The sequence below is a fragment of the Etheostoma spectabile genome, chromosome 4 (assembly GCF_008692095.1).
Source record: "Etheostoma spectabile isolate EspeVRDwgs_2016 chromosome 4, UIUC_Espe_1.0, whole genome shotgun sequence".
Taxonomy (NCBI): domain Eukaryota; kingdom Metazoa; phylum Chordata; class Actinopteri; order Perciformes; family Percidae; genus Etheostoma; species Etheostoma spectabile.
The window spans coordinates 14,173,892-14,195,108 of NC_045736.1; the positions used below are offsets into that span (position 1 = coordinate 14,173,892).

General features: G+C 42.0%; 1 protein-coding gene across 1 annotated transcript in view; it reads right to left on the bottom strand.

Annotated features, from left to right (window-relative positions):
- Positions 1-238: 238 nt before the first annotated feature.
- il17rd (interleukin 17 receptor D) overlaps positions 239-21,217 on the bottom strand; it is a 36,074-nt gene continuing 15,095 nt past the window's right edge. The window contains exons 3-13 of the mRNA XM_032512991.1: positions 15,503-15,553; positions 13,521-13,672; positions 13,297-13,362; positions 12,716-12,770; positions 12,141-12,251; positions 10,472-10,656; positions 10,212-10,327; positions 8,364-8,624; positions 7,009-7,545; positions 6,065-6,339; positions 239-3,205 (exon numbers count right to left, since the gene is read on the bottom strand). Of these exons, the coding sequence (XP_032368882.1) occupies positions 3,081-3,205; positions 6,065-6,339; positions 7,009-7,545; positions 8,364-8,624; positions 10,212-10,327; positions 10,472-10,656; positions 12,141-12,251; positions 12,716-12,770; positions 13,297-13,362; positions 13,521-13,672; positions 15,503-15,553 (1,934 nt within the window). The 3' untranslated portion in view covers positions 239-3,080. The remainder of the gene's footprint in view (positions 3,206-6,064; positions 6,340-7,008; positions 7,546-8,363; positions 8,625-10,211; positions 10,328-10,471; positions 10,657-12,140; positions 12,252-12,715; positions 12,771-13,296; positions 13,363-13,520; positions 13,673-15,502; positions 15,554-21,217) is intronic.

The window sequence follows — 21,217 nt, forward strand, 5'->3', positions numbered from 1 at the left end:
TTTAGTCCGGAAACTTCTTTTGAAACCATTAAAAAAAAAAAAATTCAAATGCTATACGATTAAATAAAACACCCATAAAATTCAATGAAACTAATCATTAATTTTACCTGAAGAATATTTTATGGAATCATCCATGTTATTTTTGGGCAAATCGGTTGAAAGAAATCCATATTTCTGATATAAAACACTTTAAAACAGGTCAGTTTGACCCGAGGACAACACGAGGGTTAAGCCAGTTTTCCCCTAAAAAACGTTCCCATAGGTTGTTTGTTAAAGCAGAAATTACGACTTATTTTTACCTTTTATAGTGACAGCGCCCACTGGTAGCCGCAGTAACTATAACAGGAGCAAGTTTCTCATTTGGAGAGGAGTAACATCGGATTTGAACCTAAAATACGATCTTTTCTAAACTTTACTGAGTAGTTTTTGTGCCTAAACATGAACTGTGACCATTTAACAACGTAAAAGATGTGTTTAAAATGACGATCTTCTCGTTTTAAACCGCGACCGACTGGAAAATTAAAGGGTAGGGATAACAACATGTATTGTTGTTTGTTTCTCACAACTTAAACTTAGTATCTCCTAATTCTGACTTAGTAAATTGAAAATGTGACATTATTTTACAATTTCATTTGACATTTCATGGATGGATTTCTTGTTCTGGCAGGAATGGGCTTCCATGTCTGCATCTTTAAAGTGGTTTAGTCATTTAAAACCACGCTGCTTCCTGCAACAATATTAGCAAAGGACTGTAAAGTAATACATTACTGTAAATGTGACATTATTGGGTTCAACGAGTTCCTGAATAGATGTGATTCTGATTCACAACGTCCCGATTTGATTACATTTCCGATTTAATTTTAAATTAGGTTGGGGAAAATTCAGTTACAATACTTATTTTGCTTGGGAATAAAAGGGAATCTCAGAGAACGTATGCTGTAAATTGTCAAATACTTATCATAATGTACCAGGTTAATGTTTACATTAAGGATTGACCCCAAAAAACATTGTACTCGTTTGATTATCCATGATGAAAAGGCATTCAAAGTTACATTTCTGGACTTTATCAATCGATATCACTCAAACAAAGATCGATTTTAATTGGAGGATTGATTATTCGTACCCGGCCCTAAACATTAATATTCAATGCTTTATAATACGTAACCACAAGCTTAACAACGTAACCACCGTGTTCAACACGGCATGGTGTAGGAGTGGCGCCACCAGCTGAACGAAGCTGAATTGTATTTTCTGAATTTGTGAATCAGAATGCAGAGAAAAATCACCAAATTATAATTCAACACAACTCCTCCGCCCCACTACGGCTCCATCTTTACTACCACGTTTATTTAGCGGTGGTTTTGAGACAAAAAAAACAATCTCCGTCCACACCAGAGTTCTAGCTCCAATAGCAGAACTGATCTCAAAACACGTCTGACAACACGTCTTCACCAGTCCTGCGTACACCGGGCACGTGTGCAATGGAATTAGCTTGGTCCGACGACGCGGTGGAGCCGTTACGGACACGTCTGTAAGCTACTAACCGATAAGACTGACTGACGTGCGGCGTTGTTTCCAGAGGTCTCCGTTTGTGCCCGTCCAAACTGCAAAGAAACCCCGGAGTATTCAAACCGAAACGGAGGCAGGAGTGTTTCAAATGTCTCAGTTTTAGGGGCTCGGAAACCCTGGAATAGTTTGAACGTGGTAGAAAAAGATATTTGTTTTTAAACCGAAACGTAGCAGTGTAGCTGTAGCTTAAATCACATTAGCGGGTTTAGCGGGATTGTTCAGTTTGTCAAAATTATTTTCCAGTGGAGTTATTTATGATTAGACAATGGTCATCATGTTGCTGTACTTGCTGCTTCAAGGTACTGTCATTGTCAGCTAATGTTTAGAAGATATTTCTATGCTGTAAACAATTTAACCCTCGTGTTGTCCTCGGGTCAAATTTGACCCGTTTTCAGTTAATTAGCCGTCGAAAAAAAGCATATTAAAAATATTAAAGCATATTAAAAATGTCATAAAAAGCACCCACAACATTGAAAAAGTGACAAATATGTCGGAAAAAGCGATAATAATTTTGAAAAAAGTGACCAAAACAGGAGTTTTTTTCATGGTTGACGGGAAGACAACACAAGGGTTAAATGAGGTTAGGTAAAACATACGAGGGGGAAAACTTAAAAATCAAATAAATATTGATGAAATGTGTTAAAAAATTTTTAGGGGAATTTGCCTTTTATAATGAAAAATGCTCTTAAAATAAAATCCCATGTAAAAAGACAGCATTCATTGATGAATATGTGGTTTTCTCCAAAGTATTTAGTGTGTTCTCGGCTTTGGTCCCAAGAGTTGAGAACAACACAAGAATTATCCTCTGGTGTCCTGGCGTCCGTTAACGGTTACACTCAGCAGCTTTTGGTAAAAAGTCTTTGTGGATAACAGAACCTCAGGAGCTGCTTTGATAGTTGTTGCCGGGGGAACATCTGAACATGTGTTTTCCTGTGTTTCTGCAACAAAAAGTGCCCGAACATCCATTCATACATGTGTCAGCTGTCAATCAATGAAGACGCAGCGCCGAAGCAGTCTTTGGTTCGACCCGGTCCGCTCTTCCAGTCGTCCGGAGATCCAGTCCTTCAAACGTCACTCAGGCAGAACTCAGTGGTTAACATAGTTAGGACCAGTGGACCGATGTTCTTCAACCCGGCGATTACCACAGTTACCAGGCGCTACCGGTCATAAAACCAGTTCAGACCAAAGACTCGGGCCAGATGAGACCGTTTTAGAAAGTTGCGGGGAGTAGTTTCAGGGGTTGAACCGGCCCGTTTGAGCTCACCTTAAGCCAATTTCAACTCCTCTTGTCTGAATCTTTGGTCTGAACTGGGCTTCAAACTCTCGCTTCCACCGTTACCAGGGACCAGTGTTCAAGAACTCAGTGGTTACCATAGCTACTACAGACCTTTAGAACACAGTCCTTTCCACAGGTCAACCCCCGCAGTGCCGTTTCCTTGGATTCGAGTCCAGAGACCAAAACATTTCCAGCCCTGTGATGACATCACTGGTCTGGAGGTGTCCCCCCCCCCCTACAGCGAGGCCACGGGTGCGAGTCCGTCGCTGTGCTCCAGGTGGCGGTGGTGGTGCAGCTCAGCTTTGCAAACCGTGGCGGCGCTGCAGCGGAGCAACGTGACAGCCGGCGGCTCCTCGTCACCTGAAAGACACACGGCCCGGGGTGAGCCACACCATTTATTATGTAGCCTTCATGCAACAGTCACATGGGGAGATGAGAGCAGACTCTGTCACATGTAAAGTAAATTAGGGCTTTCAGTGGACTAAGGCAGGGGTTCCCAAATCTTTCAGCCCACGACCCCAAAGTAACGGTGCAAGTGACTTGCGACCCCCTCACTATTTTTTTTTTAAATGTATTTATCCTTTATTTAACCAGGTAATACCCATTGAGATTAAAAATCTCTTTTGCAAGGGAGACCTGGCCGAGATAGGCATCAAAATTACATCACATCATTACATACGCACAAAGACACACACATGAAAGCCAAATATGCACTTACAATGAAATCTCGATTAAAACATTGACATGTGAGGGAGTCCAACTCAAAGCTTCTCATTTTCAGCATAAAAATACTCAAAGGAACCAATTTACTAAGTTTCAAGTTCTTCTGCAGCAAATTCCATGTAAAGGGAGCAGAGTAAGCAAAGGCCTTTTTACCCAGCTCAGCACTGACACGTGGGACAGAAAACAAGACGACAGCCTGAGAACGGAGAGAGTAATGACCAGCACTTTTCTTCATAAGTAGTGAACATAAATAAGATGGAAGCGCACCAAGAATAGCCTTATATATAAATGTATACCAATGACAAAGCCTCCGAGTAGCCGAGGCAGACCACCCTACACGGGAATACAGCTCACAGCGATGGGTGCGAACTTTACAATTAGTAATAAATCTCAACGATGCACGATAGGCTGCGTCAATCATCTGAAGGCATTGAGCAGATGAATGCATATATAGTATATCACCATAATCCAGCACAGTTAAAAAAAGTTGATGCCACTAACCGTTTTTTAACATTAAAAGAAAAACACAGCTTATTTCGAAAGTAAAAACCCAATTTTAGTCTCAACTTTCTCACTAGACAGTGAACATGAGGCTTAAATGACAGGCAGTCATCAATAACAATACCAAGACCTATAACCGTATATAAACATTGCTCGCAACCGCGCACGCACTACAGGCGTAAAAATCAAAAGAGCTGTTCCCTTTTTAGTTGTTTGCTTGCTTTTGTTTTAAATTTAGCCACTAGTTTTATCTTGTGTTAAAATCCTGGCTAACATATGCTATTTCTAATCGTTTTTAAATTTTTGTTTTATTTCTGGAAATCAACTTGCGACCCCCCCCCCCCCCCCCCTCTCAGAATCAGAATCAGAATCAGCTTTATTGACCAGGTATGAAGACACATACGAGGAATTTTCCTTTGGAGCATAGTTGCTCACAATGTGCTTACACATTCAAAACAAACAACCCAACAAACAATATATACACACTCTCTGGCTCGCGACCCCCCTGTGGGTCCCGACCCCCACTTTGGGAATCCCTGGACTAAGGCGTTTGGGTTTATAAAAATCTTTTGCTACGGTTACAGCTGCCTTTGTTTCCAGAGCCCTTAAACCGGAGACATTGGAAAACTCTTCTGACCCGTTTTGGTTTGGAGTCTCCAGGGTTGTGTTGCAGGGACAACGGCCACGTCCGGAGACATTTGGCAACGCCGATACTGACGCCAACGTTTTGCCGCCCGATTGAGTCTTATTGGTCATGAAGTCTCGTTCTCTGAGATTAAGCTAATAACGCTACCGTGGCGACTACTAGCACATGCCCAGTATACGAGAATGTCAATGGGATGTACGGTTTGGATTTGGTAGTTTAAACAGAAATTAGTTCTACTAAAATACTTGTTATGGCGTTTTTCCACTGCATGGTACCTACTCAACTCACCTCTACTCTACTCTACTCTACTCTACTCTACTCGCCTTTTTTGGTTTTCTATTACAAAAAAAAAGTCCCTGGTACCTGCTATTAGGTACTTTTTTTAGTCCGGACTGGGCCAAATTCTTCTGTGCGAGCTCGATCTGTGTCCAACCGAACCCGGCCCGAACTCAACAGGCATTAAAAAACAAATTGTGTCCGAGCCCGACACAGTTAAAATCAGATTTTTTCCCCATACTAATGACACATGTAGGCCACATTTTTGAGTGGAAAGCCCGCTTTTATTAAGCTTTTATTAAGCAACTGTAGGAAGGCATTCGGAAATGTCAACGGACGAGCTCATCAGTGCACACTGGGCAACAAGCGCACGTTAATAAGCGGTTTAATTGTAAATGTTCAAAGTGTTCACCTTTCCTGATTGCTCCGTTTCCGACCGTGATCAGAAAACCAGGGGAGACTCGTTACCTCCAGGGCTGACGTTATAAAATGAATAACGTCGGGTATCCGTGCCTTAACTTGTGTGCACGGAGATTTCTTTTGGCCCAAAGCTCTGCTTAAAAACGTAGCATTGTAAACGTAGCCTAAAATGTTTGAATTGCAATTAATCGCATGATTATTTACAGTTAACTTGTGATTACTACCTAATTAATTGCACGTTTCTTATCCGTTGTAATTGTATTTTTCAGGTTCTTAATGCTCAAGTGCTATTGAGACTGGACTGCTCCGGTGGTACCTCAGTTCACAGCAACAGTACATGCCAACGGCTTTAGTCCTGTCAAGAGAACCATCTGAAAGGGCTTAGAAAGAAACTTGCCATTTAAAAAAAAGACCTTTCCTTATCCATCTAGCCTTTTATTTGTGATTCGGGATCAGGTTTAACCCTCGAAGCCATACAGGGTGCGGGCCTGCCTCTTCAGAGCGTACACCACATCCATGGCGGTCACGTCTTTCTTTTGGTGCGCTCGGTGTCAACTTGTTAGTATCGCGTTTATTTTGACAGCCCTAAAGTAAATTAAATCATAACAACATTTCTGAAAAAGCTGTTGTATTTGCCAAACAGCCGGCCTTACCCAGCCCCGAAGAAGATGATTCGCTGTCTGCCAGGGAGGAGGAGTCAGCCTGGTCATGTGACAGACCCTCCATTAGGGGAATGGAGAGCTCTGAGGAAGGGACAGACGAGTCATAGATGCCCGAATCACGAGGGGGGGGGAGCTCTGGAGGGCAATGGTGCCCTTCTTCTACATGGGTGTGGACAGGGCACACCCCATCCTGCAGAATGGAGGGAGAGGAGGAGGAAGAGGAGGAGGATTCTTCAGGTAACAGTCCAGATATTCCAGAAGTGGACCTGACGGAGCAGAAAAGCAGCAGCAGTCAGTCTAGGGCTGCTCGAGTATGGAAAAATTCACAATTATATGTCAATTATTTAAATCACGATTCTTTAACACGATTAGTCCTCGACTTTTGGAGAGATGTTGCATTTTTTTAACAAAAAAAACAGTGAAAACACCTTGAAATGTCTCTTAATACTTTTCCCGTTTAACGTTAAGTTCCCATTATAATATAATAATAATATATAAAATATGTTCACATGTTGGCCGAGTGAGTTTAGCATGCCTGAGGAGCAATGTGTGTGTCATTCAGAACACAAGACAAAATAAGAGTTTACCTGCACAACTTAACGTGAAAACAATAGTTTTTGTGGTCGTTAGGTCGTCGGTCATCCGAGAGACTTCTTCAGTTGTGACTGAACGGTTTGGAAACCCAGCTATTTAACCTGTGTGGGGTCGTCAAGGTGATCAACAATGCTTGGTTTGTTAGTGCTCCCGGCTTTAGATGTAACACACCGTTCACTCAGAACTGACAAAGCCTCTCGGCTGAGAGACCTTCACCTTTGAGAAGCTATAACTAAAGTCCAGTTTCCTTGATATTTAACCTTCCTTGGATAACTAGGACCTAGACGACGGAGAACCTTCAGCGGTTCAGCGGAGTTCAGCGGTATTAAATCTGGCCTTACCTTGAAGTGGGTCCCAGCGTGGCCAGAGAGCAGTGTGGCAGGCCTGGACTGGGACAGGGACCAGGACTGGGACTAGGACTGAGGCTGGGGCCTAGGTTAAGGCTGGGACTGGAGCCAGAGGCCAGCAGGAGCATGTTCCTCCTCGATGCTCCCTCCCCGCCCTCCAGGGACGGCGTATTCACCAACACCTCGTTCAGCACCAAGCCTGAGTCACACCTCTGATCCGGCAGGGACGAGGAGGAGGGGCAGGGAGGCTTCGGAGGAGGGCTCGGAGCCGGGGCAGCAGGGAGAGGAGGATGTTTGGAGGAAGAGGCCGAGGAACCTCCTGAAGGAGCCAGCTGCTTCTCAAACCAGTCAGCGTTCTGGCTGATGTGCTGGTGCATGTTGCAGATGGAAACGTAGAGCGAGCGTCCGGACTTGCTTCTGAAGTAGTTCCTCCGGGAGACGTTGAGAGGCTGCGAGTCACGATCAGCCAAGTTGGACTGACTGGAATGGAGCCGACTGAAGAGCTGAGGCAACTGGTCCATCAACTTAAACCTAAACACAGGAAATAACATGACCGAGTGATCGGACTGCATGGTTTCTAGACACCCAGTCTCGTCAAAACTTAAGATTTATTTATTTTATCAGGACAATGCACAATAATTTAAGTTTTTGAAATGGCGCCAGTGTCAGCCAGACAGATCCGTTCAACTGTAGTCCTAGTTACCCAGCATGCATGTCTCTATGGTGGGAGGAAACCGGAGAACCCGGAGGAGAACCACGCAAACACAGGAAGAACATGCAAACTCCACACAGAAGAAGCGGCCCAGGTTTGAGTCCGACCTGCGGCCTTCGCTGCGTGTCATCTCCATCTCTCTCCCACCTTTCCTGTCTATTTTCCAGTCACTACCCAAAAAGAAGAAGAGCTAACCACTGAGCCACTCACACGTTTTCATTAATTTATTAAATTAACACCAGTTTTTCTGCTACTGTGGGCCTACACGATGTGGAGAAAATATGTGAATTATTATTTGTATGCAACTGGCCAATCTGCTGTCAGCATTGTTTGTCAATTTCACCTGCACAAGTGATGCTCAGCACCGGCTAAATTAGCAGTTCAAAGATATCAAAGATACCCTTAAGAGCCGAGCAAGTCAAGATATTTTGTCTTCTAGAAATGGGATCCAAAATGGAAGCAGCATCAAAACACAATCCTGCTTAATCCCCAGAAAAAAATGCAAATTCTGCGTATTTTGTTTAAAAATCCCATGCAAAATAGCAAATATTTTTACTGTTATGTTCTTATTAACTTAGGGCTTCTGCTGTTGTTTTTGAAGCTGTTTCTGTTATTTTGTCCACAGGGCGGTGTTTACCTGGGAGCCAGGCTCAACATGGTGGGGATGTCACTTTCTGTGGAGTAGTCGAAGTAAACCGTCATGTAGCGGTCCAGCTCCTGAGCTCCGCCCCCCTCGCTCTGCTTCGCCAGCCGCAGCTTCTCGGCGACCATGGCCACGCCCACAATGAACAGGTCCCCGCCCGATCCACCAATCGGAGAGCTGCTGCTGCTGCTGCTGCTGTTACTACGCCGACTGACCGGCGTCTTCCCTCTGCGGCTCTTCTTCTCTACGTAGTAGCTGCAGGAAGAGAACCGAGCCGGTTAGAAGAGAATACAGTATAAAAGAGTAAAAAACAAGGGACGATGTAAAGGGAGGAGGTTGATTCAACCACTTAATGTCTTAGGCTTTATTCCATGCTCCCTCTGTGGTTTAGTTAATAAGACAAGTTTATAAGATTTGTGGAATCCTATTCGCCCATTTATCTCGACTATGAAATTACCACCATGTTGTTTTAGCTTGTGGCTCTTTCAACTCGGGCGAGCCTTCAGTTCTATTAAAGCAGCTATAATTTATTTACTTTTTTTTATTACACAGTAGGCCTGCACGATTTGGGGAAAAACATGAATCAGGATTTTTTTTTAAGATTAGAATTGATATCACAATTCTCTGCCACGATTTTTTCTCACAAAGTATAATGTTTATCACACACATGAACCGTGACAACACAAAACACATCGGCAGTACCAAACATAGATTTTTTGGCACATTGGGCATCACCACACGCCTGTAGACATGGAGGCTTTAGGCTTTAGAAGGGGGAGCATCGCAGCGCTTTAATACAGTCTATGTTTAAAACTCACAGAAGAAAGTCGTAGCGTTTGTGATGCGGTCGGCTCGTAAAATTTAGTTAAAATTAAAATCATGGACAGGGTGAATCGTGATTGCGATTTTATAACGATTAATCGTGCAGGCCTATTACACCGCCCTGTTGAATTCTCAATTCTGGTCAATCACAGCATTCTACCGTGTGTTATTTCTGTTCAAAAGACCGTGGCTAAGTATAGTATATAACCTAACACAACCAGCCGTTGATTTCAATTGCAGGAATATATGTAGGAAATCAGCAAACTCTTGTACTTAAATTGAATGTATTTATTTACTGATATACACCTATTTTAACATCATAATGGAATGGATATGTCGTATGTATATATGTTGTACATTGGCATATATGTGCTGTTTGTTCTGCTTGGGTTTCTGGAAATGAAGGATAATAGTTGATTGTATTTATTAATGTTATCATTTGTATATTTATTACTTTTTTGTTTTTTGCTCATCCTACGTGGTCCCTATCTGTCTGGACAGCGAGCTGGAGAAAAGAACATTGGGTTAGATATGGAGACATCTCTTCAGTTGAACCTTTAACCCTTTCTTATCTTTTGGAGAATTGTTTTGAAAATAGATATTTGAAATGGGAAAAGGAGACAGAGGGTAGAAAGGAGGAAGAGAGGGAAACCGATAGGGTCAGTATGAAGAAAGATAGGAAAACAGATAGATGTGAAAGGTTGTGACAGCTACAACAATTAAGCTGATTAGCCTTAATTTCTTTTAGTGAAACAATATCTACCAAAACACACAGTTACTTCTAATGTCTTGTTTATAAATTAAGATATTCATGTTTTTTTCTCTGGAGAATCTATTCATTACAAAGTACATTAGCAGCATCTAGTGGCCACTGGAGGAACCGCAGCTAAAGGCACTTAAACATCTTCAGTAGTTTTGACAGAAACACAGTAGACAGGAGAGAACAGACAGACAGACAGACAGACAGACAGACAGACAGACAGACAGACAGACAGACAGACAGACAGACAGACTATATACCGTAGGCCTCTAGAACAGACGGTGATGATGAAGTCGGCTTCGTCCAGCTGTCTGCTGAGCCACGACATCTGACCCTCTCTGCACATCTCCAGGTGTTCCCAGAGGTCCAACACGACCTGAACACCAGTCAACAAGAACTTGACAACTGTACCCACCCGTCCAAAAGGAACTTTGATTTAAATGGCCATTTCATTTTAAGATATTATTGTTACAATTCAAATTTTTTCCTCAACTTTCTGGTTTGTCTGTCTCTGTCTCACCTCACAGCTGCAGAAGTCCTGCAGGAAGTAGGCAAAGCTCTGGATGACGCTGGTGTGTTTGGGGCAGTCTCTGTTGGAGTAACAGATGAAGACCTTGGGGCGAGGCCACGGCCGCTCCGTGTTCAACGCTGCACTGTGATTGGACGACTCGCTGCTCTCCTCGTCCAGCTGGCTGTAGATGTTTTCTAAGAGGAGAGGGTTCAGGTATTAGAATAACGTTACATCTGTCCACTCTCAAATAATGAAGCACCTTAAAGTATCACGATCCTTTATTTAACAGGGTTTAATGTTAAGCTTGTTTTTCATTTGCCCCGTCTAGCAAGTGGACAAAACGTCTTGTGACGAGTTGAGAATGAGACGGGTTGTGCACATATGAAGGCACACTGTAGCGGGGCTCGGGCACTTTGACCACATGCCTTAACCTTGTATTCTCTCTGGTAATCTCTGGGCATCTCACGATTCAATTCTGATTCAGAGGCCAGTGATTTGATTCTAAACCGATCATTGATGCATCTCGTGCGTGATTCAAAACAATATACATATAAAGTTTGTTAGATTTTGACGTGTCCAGTATTTGCCACACACAGGTTTTAATGATTTTTTTGTCTACAGGGGTTTTCATTTTTTAGTCATTCCATGCTGCCTTCCTCCTGTTTTTGTCTGGTTCTGCTTATTGACTCATGTGGGTGATGCAGTTGTAAAGGAAATGTTTTTTTGGAGTGTGTGTAGTCTTGCATTGCCGGCGGACCTTCCTCCACAGCGCTACGGAGGAGGGTCTGGCTAGTCCACACAGCATTATGGGATAGGAGAAAAACAATCTCTGGTTTATTGTCATTTTTTAAACCAATCCCAATCATCCTGGGTGGTGCTAGGCGCCGGACGGAGCCCCGGTGCCTCTGCAAAATCGCCCCGGGAAAGAACTTGTTTTGGTGGAACACGTGTACGTTCAAAAGTTGTTTTAGTCGGGCAACAGAAAACTCAGATTGGACAGATGGTCTAGCTAGTGGTCTGGATTTACCCTGCAGAGATCTGAGGACCAGGTAACCATAGTCCTCAGAAATCCACCAGAGTTTAAAATTACAACACAAAGAAAGTGGAAGGTTACAGACATCCGACCGAAAAGAAAGACATACGGTGGAATATCTGGCAACGGAGCAATCACAGGAGTGGAATGTCGTGTTTATAGACTAGAGCAGGGGTCTTCAACAGGGGGGTACTGCATGGGGGTCGCAAAAGTTTTGGTTGATTAGACTTTTTTTTATATTCCCCCCCCTGCAATTTTTTCCACTAATTGAAATGTCTTTAAATACACATTAACATGAATTCAACACACTGTAGTAAACAGATAAATGGAGGCAGAAGATGTCTTTCAGTCATCAATGCACACACGGCACTATAGGACCAGTTTGATATAACACAATGTATACAATATATATAATTAGGGGGTCCCCGCTCCATCTCGCCATCAGTTTGGGGGTCCTTGGCCTGGAAAACGTTGAAGACCCCTGGACTAGAGCGTATGTAGTGGTTATATGTACAATTATTAACTTTTCTGCATTGAGCACTAATCTTTAGAGAATCTTGATGAACCTAAGAATCAATATTTTCTCCCATCTCTAATAGATAATGGCGACCTAAACGCAGCATTACCAGCACCGAATGCTCTCACCTTGCTGTTTCTTGCGACACATGACAGTGAAGAGAGTGGCGAAGGCCGACATGATGACCAGAGGAACTGTGATGGCCATGGCACGAATAGGCCCCGCCCAGGGGGAGTGGACTGGAGATGAAACAAACGCACCCATCATTAGATAAGGAATCTGGTGATTGAAAGTCCTACCGTAGCTAAGTAGTAAATCCTGAAGATCCACAGGGCTGGGTACCGCCACTGATGTCGTGAATCGATTCAATTCAGATTCACAAGGTCCTGATTCAAATTGATTTGATTCAGTATCAATTTAATTAGGGATATTTTGATTATACAACCAATTTTGCCTGGATATGAAAGAGCTTCTCAGAGAACTAATGCTGTAAAATGTGCAAGTAACCCTCTAACCTGGTGCATTATTTAAAATAATATACATTGTTGTAGTTAGTGTTGTGTGGTTGTGTGTGTGTGTGTGTGTGTGGGTGTGTGTGTGTGTGTGTGTGTGTGTGTGTGGTGTGTTGTGTGTGTGTGTGTGTGGGGTGTGTGTGTGTGTGTGTGTGTGTGTGTGTGTGTGTGTGTGTGTGTGTGTGGCTCACCCTGGCTGACATGGTACTGAGTTTGCCTCCTGGTCGTGTTACTGTCGTCTCTCAGCTGACGTAGAAAAGAGGAAAAGTGGTGAAAGAAATTGAGGGAACAGAGGAGAGAAATGTAAAATGTAAAGTCATTGTATGAACTGGTCGATATGCATTTAAATAATTGTAATCTATAAAGAATGTTTTATGATGAGTGTTGGCTGTTGAATGAACAGTTATTGTTTTTAGGTTATCAGAATCAGCTTTATTCGCCAGGTGTGAGGACACAAACGAGGAATTTTTGTTTGGAGCATCGTTGCTCACAATGTGCTTACACATACAAAAACAACCAAACAATATACACACACTAATATATACACACTCTAAACAGAAACAATAGAGAGGCATGAGTGCAATGAAGAGTTCAATAAAAATCATTTAAATGTGGAGCATAGTGCAAAGGGTACTGGGATAAATATGTCTGGAAGAATTCTTTTAAGCACTGCTCGGGGGGGCACTCTCAGTTCTGTTGTGTTTTCTGTAAATTAATGACATTAAAGGCTTCCTATCATTTACTGGACTGTGTAAATTAAGCGTTAATGTACCTCTATAGTGTAGGTCCCAGGTGTGACGTTCTGGAGGATGCATGTGGTTCTGGGCTGGTTCACATCCTTAAAAAAAGCATTACAAACATCTATTAAAAACTCAGCTGGGCTGCAGGTAACATCATATTCTAATGAGTTCCAACAGCGTAACGATCACAGGAGCTGCGAAATCCGACGTCAGAATCAGAAAGGTTTCGAGACTTTCCAGACCTGACAGCACTTACCGGTTTGCAGCGCTGCTGCCTGAAGGGTCCGTCCTGCCGGAGTTTGTAGTACAGGAAGTAGAAGTGGAAGCCGAAGGAGGCCGGCGCCTGGTCGAACGCCACGTGGAGGTTGGACCCCAGCTGAGACACGTTCAGGGTCTTCGGCTTCCAGACTGCACGGACAGAAACTAAACTCAACCTCCACTTTTACTTTTTAAAATGCACTGTTGAAACTTGAATGATGCGCTTAACAATTGTACAAAAGTAGTACACGAGTATTAATAGTGTACGTCCCTGGAGTCCCTTATTAAATAAGCTAATAACTATAATTTCTAAATGTTTTTTATTACCTCAACAGCAGAGATAACCATGTCTATATAGTATAGTATATATAATTGGTCCTGAGACACGTTCCCATGTCTCAGGATGTTGTTTGTAATTTTGAACTAAAAACATTTGGTCACAACAACAAAAAAAGTATATATATGAGATCATATTTTAGTAAGAATTAGGGATGTAATGATTACCGGTGAAAGAGTAAACACGATTAAAAATGTTGACGATAACAATATCCTTTTTCATTTAAAATATCCTTATTATCACAGTGTGGAAATCGTTGTTTAATCCTTCCCATGATTGAAGTGATTTTTTATTTGTTTATAGTGGCCATTTATCACTATTATTATTTAAGCATAATGCACTCTTTTCTTATTTATTTACTGTAAAGTGTTCATGTGTAGATTTCTACATTTTAATTTTGATGATATAGACAACAAGTATATAATTAGTGGTGTTTCTTTGATTTGTTTCCATGTCGTTCTTTATGTCTCAGCTTGAATATTTGGATTTGTGTGATTTAAACCGGCACTACTGGAAATGTTCCTGAACAAATACGATGTTTACATGCTGAACCCTCGTTCCTTTGACGTTAAAAGTTGCACTTTTGATAAGGTTTTGCCTAAATGTTTGTAATATAATAAACACTGTTACACTTTTTGAAACTATTTCATCTCGTGTAGGCCTATCAGTGCTTTCTGAACATATGGAAAACACTTAAAATACCGCGCTAATACCAAAAAACTTGATCATTTTGGTCATTGTAACCGTGAGGTTACATTTTCATACCGTTACATCCTAGTAAGAAGCCTCCCTCGTTTAATTTGCTTGTTAAAGGACGTTGTGTTCTTGTGTCTAAGTGACTGATCGAAACAACAAACTTTGATTTGATCCAGTATTAATTAAGACTGCTGTGAACAAGCTGCAATATAGTATTTATTTTTCTAAAGATCCCCACCAACCTTCCCGACCTTTTACCTAAAGACAAAGATCCTTTTTGTTTAACGTGAAATCGCTATTCCCAAACCCGCCAGACTCATTTGATTTTTCATCATCGTAACAAAACACTTCCTTCAAAAGGCATCATAAAACAAAAAAAAAACTACCAAAAGCTGTTTAGTTTCATCGTTCCTCTGTTTCACCATTCTGATTTGGATGAAATAAACTCTTAATTCACCCATTTACACGTAAAAATAATGTGCTCTGTGCACTCTATAAGTATTGTTTATTCAAATGGAGTCTGGCGATGGGGATTTCGGAACAGTTTTTCCAGATTTCCTTCCATTCACCTCCCTTGTTTCCTTTGCTCCTCTCATCTCCTCTCTTTATATCCCTTCTCCATTTCCTCTCCTTGTTCCCTTTCTCCCCCTGTTCTGTTCTCCTCTCTCCTTTCAAACTAAACACTTCCTTCAAAGATCTGGCAATGATGACAAAGCACAAACCCTCTCTCTCTCTTTCTTTCCTGGTAAGTTTTTAATGTAAAACATCTGCACCAGAAATATAGAGTATACAACTTTAAAACTTTATTTTTTTTTTTAAGTAACTGCAAACAAGTCTGTGGAACTGTCTTAATTAAATTTAACTGCTCTTTAAAAAAAAAAAAGACGATCAAACCCTGGACGGACTACATGTGGCTCTGGTTATGACGAAGACACTGAGGAACTTACATGGTCTGCAAACCTGGTTGTCTGATCCTAGGAGGACTTCACACGCTGTAAGACACACACACACACACACACACACACACACACACACACACACACAACACACACATACACACACACACACACACACACACACACACACACACACGGTTAAACACTTTGTCTCCATCTGTTTTTGTTCTAATTGTGCAGCCTCATCTTCACTTTCAATCTGACAAATTTAAAGCGACAGTATTTAGTATTTTGGACGTGTGTACTTTTCTTTAGGGCTGCAACTAACGATTATTTTCATAGTCGATTAACTTGTCAATAATTTTCTTGATTAATGGATTCAATGTTTGGTTTAAAAAAATTTCCAAAACCCAAGATGACGTCCTTAAATGTGTAGTTGTGGCCACAGCGAGATATTCAGTTCCCCAACAAAGTATTCACGCTTAAGCTAGAATCAGAAAATTTTCACTTTTGTGATGATCCAAACCAGTTCTTCTGGTCTTTCCCAGACGGATATTAGTTTAATCTCTGTGTGTCCAGCATGTGTTTAGCCTGAAGGCCTGATCATACTCTGCTACAGATGCAGACGTGTGGACAGCGCAGCGGACATGCAAGCGCTTCTACACATCTACAATCGAGGGGTCTGCCATGAATTAGTCTTAACTTAGGATAAAGTGGAAAAGAAATCAACCTCCCAACAACTCTGGAGCGGTCTATATGTTCTATCTTAGTAGCTAATAAGCTAGTCACCAACCCAATCGAGAGCAAGTTGGATTTTGTTTGGCTGCACAGTAAAGGCAGAGCTCAAACCTGGCAACCCCACTTTGAGGACGATACGAAGGATTTTGAGATGCTGTGTGCAGTCGTTCAGCAAAGCGGGTTAAACCCTTTGGATCTGTTGGAAGGCATCACTTGGACTTTTTCAGAGCTGGGCCAGCAATTCCCTCCTGCCTCTAGAGTTTGTGTTTGTGCTAAGCTAAGCTAAAGACTCAGAAAAAGAAAAACAATCGTCCTTTGGGATGAAGGGAGTTTTTGGACTACGGGTTGGTGCGGGGGAAAGGGGAGGGGGAAAAAAGCTCTCTTTCCCCCGAGGGGGAAAGGAAAAACCGCAAAACCATGTAGTGGGTTTGTAAAAGGTCAAGGGGGTAAAATGGGGAATGCTCGCTTCTGCGTGAGTTAAATAATGACAATACATCAACAGTGAATAATACAAAAGTCTGAAAACCCAACATTTAAATGGAGACAAAAAACGGTTCCATTGGCATATTTGGTAAAGTGAGAACTCAAAGGTTGGGGGGGAAACCAAGAGCAACATGAGTTTACCCCCGGCGGGGGGGAATAAAGGACACACGTTTTTGGGGGGTTTTGAACAATAACGGGGGAAAAATTTCCAGCTGAATTTTCATATGGTCTTTGTAGTTTTTTTTTAAAAAATAATTTTCATTACTGTTTGCTGTCTGGATTTTGTACCGAAAGGGTTTAAAGCTTTTAAATTGGAAAACTTTTGGGAAAAGAAAAAAAAAATTATGCCTGGACCGTCCCCAATCTCTCTTACGTGCTTCAGTTTTGCTTCATCCAGAGAAGGGCCCAAAGAAGTAGGCAATTGCTCCTCTTGTCGCCGACCGCGGGACTTTTTTTCCCCCGGGGGATTTTCCTATCATAAAAAACCCAGACCAACAAAAACCCCCAGCGGGAAAAACCGGCCTAAAAAAGACGCAGGTTTTAGCTGGGCGTTTAGGGGGACGGGAAAAACGGGGGGGGGAAAAAAAAAAATGTTTTGGGGGAAAACAGGGGCCCTTTTAAAAGGGCCAAGGATTGGAATCTCTCCCATCTAGCTTTGGGGTTTAAACATGCCCGCAATCAACTCTCCCCGCACCCCGCAGCTCAAGTAAAGAGGTAGCTACGGTCCCCTTTCCCGCTTAAAAAAGCCGGCCTTTTTGTTTTTTAAAGGCCCTGGGAAAACCCGATAGCAGGTTAGAAGCACCTGAATTTTAATCGGTGACAGCGAAAATTTGGAAAGGTGGGGGCGTACCCGGTGTTCCCTCCCGGCAAAAGTTTTCCCAAGAGGAGAAAGGAATATGGAGCGTCCCCCCGTGTAGCTTTGAAAAGGGAAAAATGTAAAGTACCTGGGGGGCTTGGGGGTTGAGGGTGGGGGGGTAAATATTAATAAAAAAGGGAAACCAATTTGGGAACGGGAAACCCGCGTTTAAATAAGAACTAAGCCGTTAAAACCTGGACCTTTAAAAAAACGTAACACGGGATGCCCAAACCGGGGGAAAATCAGAAAAAGGTGAGTAGTGTTTAAACCCCTCATGTTGTCCCGGGTCAAATTGCCCCCTTTAAAAAAAAAATGTCTAATCGGAAAAAGGGTTTTTTTAAACCCAAATTGCACAAAAAAGGTTTGGGAATCCATTCAAAGCTCTATGAAAAACCCAAAAATTTAATCATTTCTTTTGGGGTTTTAAAACTAAATTGTTTTTCCCTTTGATTTTAAAATATTAGTCAAAATAATTAAAATTTCTTTTTTTTTTTTAACCCAAATATTGGGTTTAAAATTTTCTTTTGGAGAGGGTTATTGACCATGAATTCCAAAAGTACTCAAAAATTTACTGGTTTTAAGGTGGTGTTGGGAAAAACCAAGAAAAACAATTAAAAAAGGGGACAAAAATGTAAAATATTTTGCATTTTTAAAAATATTTAATAGGGACACTTGTAACAACAGGGGGAAGGGGCCCTTGGGCCCCCCCCTTTGTGTTTGGGGGGTTTGCCGCGTCGTTATTTGGGTTTTATCCCCGGGTTTTGTGGGGAGCATTTGAGTCCCGAGGGCCCTTTGGGGATGGGTTTTGGACCGTTTTCCCTTTCGGGGTTTTTGTCCCCCAAGAAAAAACTCGGAACCCTTTAAGTGTTCGACCCCCTCCCGGGGGCCCACAAAAGTTAAACAAGGGCCCTCATCGCCCCTTCTCCCCTCTTTTCCTTTTCCTTTTTGTCCTCCCCCCCCCACCACTCTTCTGTACCCATTCATCCATAAATAAATCAAACTTTTCTTTTAAAATCTATCTATCTATCTATTTTATCAATCTTCAATATCTTTCTTTTCCCAACCCTTTCCCCCCTCCCTTGTTTTCCTCATCTTTTCCTTTTCCCTTTTTTTCCCGGGTTCTCTGTTTCCCCCTTTTTTTTCCCCAACTAGGTCCCCCTTTTTCCCGGTCACCCTTTTTGGTCTCCCTTTTTAACATCTAATCTAATTCCCTTTGATTTTTTTTTTTAAAATATCCCTCTTTTAATTTCCTTTTTTCCCTCTCCTTTCCCTTTTTCCTCCCACTTCCTTTTCCTCCCTTTTTTACTTTTTGTCCTTCTTCTTTCTTCTTTTTAAGTTTTTCTCCTATTCCTTCCCCTTGTCCACTTTTTCTAAATCCGTTTCTTTTCCCGCCTTATTATTTCCCCCAAAACCCTTGTTTCCCTAATCTAAAAACCTGTCTTCTCCGGTTCCCTTTCCCTTCACGGTTTCTGTTCTTTTTTGTTTATTTCCGAAAAAAACCCCCCCCCCCCCCCTTTCCCCCCCCATTTTTGTTTTTTTATCTTCTCCCCCCTGGTTTTCCCCCCCTCATCCCCTCTGTTTTCTGTTTTGAATTTTACACCTTACATAAAAGGTCAGGGTTTTTTCCTATTAGCTCTGCGGGGGGATTGGGGAAAAGGAGAAAAGAGAGAGAGGGGGAAAAGAGGAGAGAGAGAGGCGAGAGAGGGGGGAAGAGAAAAGAGCAAAGGGAGAGGGGGAGAGAGAGAGAGGAGGGGAGAGAGAGAGAGAGAAAAAACCGAGGGGAAAAAAACAGAGGGGGGGGAAAGAGAGGGGTAGGAGGGGAAAAAAAAGGGAAAGACAGAGCGTGGTAAAAAAAACCCGGGGGTTTTTTTGTTTTGAGGCAGTTTCCCTGAACATGTTTTTTCCTTCCCCCGAGTCGAGGAAAAGACGAGGACGTTATTTGCTTTTTAAACGCTGCAGTGGGGGCGGGTTTTTTTTTGCTCGGCAGTTTAATTTCGGGTTTGGTGTTTTTAAACATGTTAAAACCTTGTTTAAAAGGGGATTTTCTTTTAGAGCAAAAAATTGGGGAAAAACAAGACTCCATGTATACCACTTTGCCAGACAAAAATCTAAAACCCCTTAATGTAAATCCCTTTTCCCGACAGGTAAATTCCTACGGGTTTTGGGGGGGCCCCTTTTTTTCTATTTTAAAAAGAAAAAAAATAGATTCACGGTTTTCCAGAGTCGGGGTTTGTCTTTTCAAAGGGCTTTTTTTTGTCGACATTTAAAAGCAGTCCAGAATTTAAGGCCTTTATTTTACTAAAAGGAGAAAATTTCCCCACCCTAAAGAAGCTGAATAAGTCAATTTTTTTAAGATTTTTGAAAAACCAAAAATTCCCAAAGTTTTAAGATGATCAAAATAGTTGAGTTTTTTTTATTTTGCAAAACCGCCAATTTATTTTTGGGTGTATAAAAATTGTGTCTAAATTTTTGGGCAACACAAAAAAAATTAGCTTTTTTGGAAGGACATTGGACGTGAGGGGTTCCAGAGGACGGATTCTGGCTGTGCCAATGAAACGTGACATGAAATTTTTCTGGGTTTTCTTTTCCCCGGTAAAAACACAACAGGGTTGTCAACAAGAGAGGGGAGGAGAGAGAGGGCCCCTACACGCGCCCACACAATTCCTCACGGTCAAAATGTGGCATTGAGGTGAGATGTTCTCTCTCTTATCTCGGGCTTGACAAAGACACACAACACACACACACACACACAAAAACCACAAAAACCCACACCACACACACAACCACACACACACCACACACACAAACACACACACACAAACACACACACACAACACAACAACCCCACCACACACACAACACACACACAAAACCACACACACCCCCCACCCACAACACCCCCACACCACACACACAACACCCCCGGGGGGAAATTTTTTACGGATTAGAGACTTTGAAGGTTTTTTTTTGTCCTCCTCCCTCATATTTTTAAATTCCCCGCGGAGAAGGTGCAGACAGACAGGGGGGCAGAAGGTACAAGACAACCAGACGGGACCAGTGGAGGCCAGACCAGTGGAGCCCACGGGGCCCTGTTCCCACGGGCCCAGTGGCTAAAGGGACGTCGGTGCCTAGGATCACTTTTTCCCAACGGGTGTTAAATAAAAAAGTTGCGGGCGAGAGACACAGACTTTTCCCATAATTTAAAAACCCCTTTTCGCATACTTAAACACCCCTAAAATGAACATGGACACCGAGGGCTCCCAACAAAAGATTTTTCTTGCGATTAACTGTTGAATGTTTTTTGGTTGATGATGTGGTTCGCTCTAGAAATGTCAAAAATGGTTAAAAAGTGGTTTGTTTTCCCCCAAAAGGGCCAAAGATGAGTCCTCAACTTGGTTCTCAAAGTTTTATTTACTTAAGAGGGAGAAGACATAGAAAAATCCAATTTAAGAAGCGGAATCAGAAAATTTGTAAAAAAATTTAATCATTTCCAAATATCGGGGTCTTTTCGGGGGGGACGATGTGCTTTTTGTAGTTTTAAAAAAATACAGGGTGCGATTAAATTGTTTTCCCAAAATTTCTTTTTTTTTTTGACAAAACCAAAAATGGAAAACTAAACTACACTTTTTTAAAAAAAATAAAAACAAAAAAAACTAGCAAAAAAAAAAACTCTGAAAAAAACCCAAAAA